The sequence below is a fragment of the Naegleria lovaniensis genome (genome assembly GCF_003324165.1).
Source record: "Naegleria lovaniensis strain ATCC 30569 chromosome Unknown tig007, whole genome shotgun sequence".
Classification (NCBI taxonomy): Eukaryota; Heterolobosea; class Eutetramitea; order Acrasida; family Naegleriidae; genus Naegleria; species Naegleria lovaniensis.
In genome coordinates, this window is record NW_025407829.1 from 679,877 (window position 1) to 686,625 (window position 6,749).

The 6,749-nt window shown below is 38.5% G+C and overlaps 2 protein-coding genes across 2 annotated transcripts; one reads left to right on the forward strand and one right to left on the reverse strand.

The window, feature by feature from the left end:
- Positions 1 to 329: 329 nt before the first annotated feature.
- Positions 330 to 5,712, forward strand: C9374_014161 (uncharacterized protein; the record flags this gene model as incomplete). The annotated part of the gene is made up of 2 exons (XM_044690118.1): positions 330 to 561; positions 764 to 5,712. 2 exons carry the CDS (start codon positions 330 to 332, stop codon positions 5,710 to 5,712), a joined length of 5,181 nt encoding a protein of 1,726 aa, XP_044553593.1.
- Positions 5,713 to 5,883: 171 nt separating this feature from the next.
- Positions 5,884 to 6,708, reverse strand: C9374_014162 (uncharacterized protein; the record flags this gene model as incomplete). The annotated part of the gene is made up of 1 exon (XM_044690119.1): positions 5,884 to 6,708. The coding sequence occupies one exon, from the start codon at positions 6,706 to 6,708 to the stop codon at positions 5,884 to 5,886; it is 825 nt and encodes a 274-aa protein (XP_044553594.1).
- Between the last annotated feature and the right edge of the window lie 41 nt (positions 6,709 to 6,749).

The following is a 6,749-nucleotide window of genomic DNA, read 5'->3' on the forward strand; positions in this document are numbered from 1 at the left end:
TCATCAAAAAAATTTCATCTCTGTGTGCGTGTTTTTTTCTCTCGAGCTAGCCTAGCCAGCAACAACAACAACACCACAATTTGAACATCATCAGTTTCAACACCATCATCATAATCATTGAGAGAAAAGTAGAGCTGTTGATTTTTCATTGTTAGAGAAAGAGGGCTATATCTTCATTATTATCCTATTTATTTCTGCATCACCATTGGCACACACGGAATATCGGACAACCATTTGTTTTGTGTGAATCATCATCTTCCCGTAGAGATCTCTTCTTCCACTACCATCATCATCATTCCATATTTATATTTATATAACATCCCAACATCATGTCTTCTTTTCTTTCTAGACTTGGTTCCAGCGGAAGTCTTGGACCAAAGGACGAGAAGAAAATTCTTGACGAGAATGAACAACCATTGAAAAGATACAAGTGTTTGGCTTCTTTCAACAAGGACGGAAACGAGGCAGAGCTGCGAACATTCTATCAAAAGAACTACTCGATTGTTTACAACATCTTTTTAGATGCTTTGAATAACATGAATTCAGAAGCTAAAAAGAAAGGTAGGTTTTGACATCATTTATTGACAACTGAATGTAACCAAAACAACAATAACTCCATTGTAATCATTTGATTATTGAACTCTCCTGCTTTCACAATGCATCATCAACATTGCGACTTGCGTGTTTTTGACCAACAACGTTGTTATCTTCTTGCTCACATGACCAACACACAACCATTACTGCCTTTTACGACTTGCCACAGCCAAAACAATTCCTACTAGTGACGTTTTAGGTCTGACTGACATTTTACTCAATCTTTTCTTACACTCCTCAAATATCATCCAAAAGAAGTGGCAACAACGTTCAATCATTCACACACTCGAACTTTTATTGGATGAACAAAATGCCTTCCAAATTCGTATGAAAGGATTTGAATTGATAGTGAGATTTGTGGACATTATGCAGGAAAATGTTGACAATCAAGTGTTAGACATGATCATGAATACTGTCAAGTTCAAGTTGTTGGCCGAGGACGTTCGTGATGTCAAATTACCATCATTCACACAACGTGCTTTGAATCCAGACGAAAGGTTGGCAGTTGCAACAGCCACAGGTGACTTGACAGTCGAGGAAAATTATCAACTCTTCCAATTCTTCTTTACATTTGTTAAAGAGTCCGACCATTTTGACTTTTGGTGGAAATTCTTTAAATCACGTCTTGCTCCAATCTTCTATCCAAACGAATGCAAGAGTCTGGATCTTCTCAACAAGATGGACGATATGGGTTTCACTGAAAAGGCACCAACTAGACTCCATTTACTCATTTTGAATGTTATTCTTTCCGCTCTTGAAAGTCCCAAAAACTCTGTCATTCTCTACCAAAGTGACAAGGATATTTATTTGCTATTAATGATTTTCAGACAAAGTTTTCTACTGCCACCACAACACTTCGAAGAATTGGCCAAGATGATGAAAACATATCGCTCATGGATTTGCAGAGATTATTTCCTGTACAATTGGCCTGAAATCATGGAGAGAAACAGAAATCTCTATTTCCGTATCTTTATTGACAATTTAAGTCAAGTATTTTTCATGAAGGGTGAGGAACAATTTATGGATTTACACATCAACATGTGCTACGAGGCGCTCGAAATGTTCATGTTCTTTACACAAATTTCAGACAAGGTTGACTTTGAGACATGGAGCGATTTATTGTCGGCTCACAGACGTATTTGTAACGCAATAGTTGAGAGAAAAAACAAGTCAAGCGAATCATCATATGATTCCACATTCTTTGAGATTTTGGAAAAGACTTGTTTTAGAAATTTATTTATCATATGGATCAAGTCTCACCCAACTGACCAATATCCAAAGTTGTGGGAAGAATTTTATGAATTGATGCAAACACATGCCAACCTTTCTTCTCCTTTCAGTTTATGGCGTGGTACAGTTCTCAATTTGGCTCGTATCATTTGTGAAACAATATTTGAAATGCCTCCAGAAAGAATGAGAGTTGGTTTTATTGAATACGTGACAGACATGTACACTGTGACAATTGCAAAGAAGAAACCAAAACTCGAAAAGAAAGTTCACGTCTTCCAAGGAATGGACTCATACATGAGCAAAAACTTGACCATCGAAACAGTACTTCATCTTTTCCACAAGTTCTTGAACATGTTCGGTAATGAAAATACACAGCTCGCATCTGGTGGTCTGCATTCCAAAAAGATGGCAGTTTTGAAAGAGGTTTTGGATCTTTTCCTTGATATTGAAATTACTGAAGTTAAAGCTGTCCGAGGTGCAACCAATCAGTCCCCATTCTTACACTCTCCTGAAGGTAACAAATTGTTTGCCATCTTTTTAGAGTGGATTGTCGAGGCATGTGATAGAACAGAAGATCAGTTTGAGCCTGGACGTGTCATTGCATACACCATGATGTGTCAAATTTTGACCACTCAATTCAGCCAACCTTTGGACAAGAAATATCTTGCCAACTGCTATAGAAGTCTCTTCAAAGGTCTCGTTCCAGAATATGGAGCCTCTGATCGTACCATTGAGGCCATTATTAAGCATGGATGGAGCTTGTTCTGTATGGGACACATGGGTGCTAACATTTTAATACCATACTTTGTACAAGCTTGCCACAAAGTTCTCAAAGAATCAAGCGCCACCATTGGCCCAGAAACAAAGGAACTTCGTATTGCTTCTGTGCAAGGGTTGACCTCGGTTGTTCCAATTTGTTACTTTTATGGCGACCGTCTCCTCCCTCACATTGAGACCATTTTGAAAATGAAACAAATCAATGTGGCTGATCAAGTCAGTGCTGAAGCTGTGAACACCTTCTCAAAACTGAGAGCTAAAATCTGCTCAACATTGTTAGGATGTGCTCAGGACGATCGATTCGTTGAAGTACAAATTAAGTGTATTTGGGGCCTCTACTCTATCATTCATCACGAGTTGCAAATTGAAGGAACGACTGGACGTTCGGCTTCCATCAAATTCATTGTTGAAATGTTCATCAAATTCTTTGTTGACAAGAATGCAGACGTTGCCTGTGCTGCTCACGATGCTGTAGTAACTTTGGCACATTTGGGACTCTTTACTCGATTGGGAATACCAACCATTAGAACATTCCTTCTCACTATTTGTACTGCTCTCTCATCACAATTGAAGGATTCTGATGCTGCACTTGCTCAATGGCCTATTTTCAAGCACTTGTTCTATTCCATTGTTGAAATTTTGCAATACATTCCAATGAAGGTTTTGGAAAGCAAGGAAATTGCTTCAATGCTTTTCAGTGCAATCAATAGAGGTTTATCTGTGGTTTCTCTGAGTGTGTTGTTGACACCTCAAAAAGACACTTCAGCTGAAGCAGCCACCGAAGAGGGAGGCGATAAGGCAGCTAAAATGTATTCCTTCGAGAGTTATACTTTGAGCAGAGAAGAGAGTGCTCTTGAAATTGCAACTGCTGCTGAAAGCTTGCTTTGTTATGCACTGAACGTTTACTCCCAATTCCCATCCCCAATCGGTGCTGCAAGAATGAGTACTGAAGTTTCCGAATTCGACGTCCTTCAAGAGGAGAATGGTCTCTATGTGACTTCACCAAAAGTGCATCACTTTGTTTTCAACAATTATACCTTGTTGACCATAATGGAAAATCCAAACAAACAAGAATCATGTATTTTAATTTTAAGAGATATGACAGGCAAATACTGTTGGGAATTCAAGCAAGTCTACTCAACAGAAACTTCAACATTCAAGAAAAAGCCAAATTATACCATCACTGAAGAGCTCGATGAATTATTTGATGATGAATCAAAATCCAATTCAAAGAATGCACTAGCACAATCCAAGCATACAGACAGCCCAGGTTCACCTGAGGAAGAACGATCTTCCATCTATGTCTCTTCCATTGTAAATCGTAGTGGAACTGACGAAGAGTTATTCGATGCCGACGATGCTCGTGGTGAACCATTTGTGAGACAAGATATGGGAGCCGTTGACCTTTCTTCAGAAATTGGAGGATTGGGAATTGACAATGAATATGAAACACCAGCTGATTTGTCTGTTCCAGTCACCTCTCAACAAGAATCCAAAGAAGAGGAAGAAGAAGAAAAGGAAAACAACGAAGAGGATGACTCTTCTCAAGCCAGGGCTGAAGAACAAGAAATGAAAGAAGGTCAAAACGAAGGAGCAGAAGAATTGGATTATCCTCACTATGACATTGAAATTGATACGGACAAGACTGACATGCTTGAAGTGTTGCAACACTATGTTGCTCAAGTTTTCCCAGAGTGTGCCGAATACGCTAAACCAACCATTACTACTCTCGATGATTTGCATATTGCTACCGAAGATGTTGAAAAACTTGCTTCAAGCTATCACAAAGGTATTTCTGTACTTTCTTCACAAGTTCCTAGACAAGGTTTCACACCATCTCAGGCACCAAAGAAGCCAGACTATGAAAATGATAATGTTTCTAAAGCCGTCTACAAGGCATTCAGATCTTTATTGAACAACCTTGGCTTCTTATCCTCCACAAGTAGAGCCTCATTCAGTTTAATTAATGCCAACGGTAGATTCTATCGTTCACTCAAACAACTCGACAAGTTGACTGAAAGAGAAACCATTAAGGTTGGTCTCCTCTATGTTTCTAATCAACAAGAGTCACAAAAGGATATCCTGAAGAATGATGAGCAATCTGGATCCAAAATTTATAAGGAATTTGTTCAATCATTGGGTTGGGATGTTGACTTGCGAACACATGGCGGTTTTATGGGAGGTTTGGATGAAAACTTGACTACTGGTACTACAGCTCCATACTATGCCAATGCCACAACTGAAGTTGTGTTCCACGACGTTACTCGAATGCCAACCAAGGCTAATGATTCGCAACAAATTCAAAAGAAGCGTCACGTTGGTAATGACTTTGTTCACATTGTTTGGAGTGAACACGATCGAGATTACAAACCATGGACCATTACCTCACAATTTAACTTTGTTCACATTTGTATCTATCCTTATCAAAGACACAAGGAAACATTCTTGTTCCGAGTACGAATTTTCAGCAAACCGGAAGTTCCACTCTTTGGTCCTCTTCTCGATGGTATGATTGTCGATAAGAAGAATTTGGGTGCTCTTGTGAGAATGACTGCTATCAATGCGAATAAGGCAGTTCGATACAAGCAAAAGCAATACAAGAAGCCATTCCCAACCAGAAGAAATCACATCAATGAAATTATTCAGAGACATAAGGCACAATCGACTTCCAACATTGATTTCATCAAGACCTTCTTCTTGGATCAAGATTATGTGAATGTTGAGTTCAATCCAAAGAAACCTCTTGCTCCACTTCCTGTGAGTACAAGTCCAACAACTAGTGATCCAACTGCAACCAATGGTACAAACACGAGCAGTACTGCTGGTAACAGTGGCAATGAACAAGTCAAGATGAGACCAACGAGAACGAGTGTCAAGAAGGATCAAGCACCACAAGGCACATCGTCATTGACAACACCTCACAAACAAGACTCAAAGACTTCAAGTCAACAACAGCAAGTCGTTGAAGAAACTGTCGAAGTGGTTGAAGGAGAAGAAGGAGTTGAATACGTTGAAGAAGTTGTGTATGTAGATGAATTTGGAAGACCTGTTGAAATTGGAGAAGGTGACGATGTCGAATATGTTGAAGTTGAAGAAGAGGAATACCAATAATACAACGATCCACCACCACCACTTGATGTGTACATTATGAACGTACTTGGCAATTACATTAAACATTATTTATTTCCGTAAACCATAGCACAAACTCTTGACAGTCGGTATTCAGCGATGACCTTTGGTAACAACACTATTCACAAACGATCGACACATAATGGAGTCAATTTACAAATAATTTGACTTTAAACCGTTGAGACGAAAGAGAGTTTTCAAAGCTTTCAAACTCTTGTGATAACTTGGATCTTTCAATTCATTCTTGAATCTTTCTAAACATTCTTTCAAATGTTTAATTTTCTCTTCTGTGTTTTCAATGGAATTAATGTCATCCTTATTCGAACGCTCTCGTTTGATACAAAACATGAAATTAATTCCAAAAGTAGTATGAATCGAAACATTTCCATATTCTAATTGCAATGTTTGTTCCACAACTTTGAGAATGGAATCTTTATGGAAGGCTGCTCTCATTGAGTTTTCATAATCCAATTTGTATTGTTCATCCTGATCTTCATCATGTAAGCTTGAGAGTAATGGAATCGTATCATTGGATTTGACATGAAGTAAATCATACAAGTACAAACATCCATCTTTCTTTAACACTTTACAAATTTCCTTAAATGTCAATTCCAAATGACATTCATCTGACAAGTGATGTAAAGTACATGTACTAACCATCACATCCACACTATTTCTTTCAAACAATCCACTCTCATAAATCTTACTCATATCTCCTTTCATAATTTTCACATTTTTCAACTTCCTTTCTAAAACTTGTTCTCGAGCAAATTCAATCATTGCATCACTCAACTCCAAACCAATAAATTCACTCGATGGATGCATTTGTGCCAACATGCACAATTGATTCGCTCCCCCACATCCCAAATCCAGAACCACATCTCCAGGTCGAACATGATCACAATTAAAGATATAAATGGGTTTCATGATGATTTGACCCAATCTTGCAAAAGAAGTCCCATTCGATTCCAAGTCCATGATGAGATGAGGTTCAGGAATTCTTGGACATGTGCTTGGAG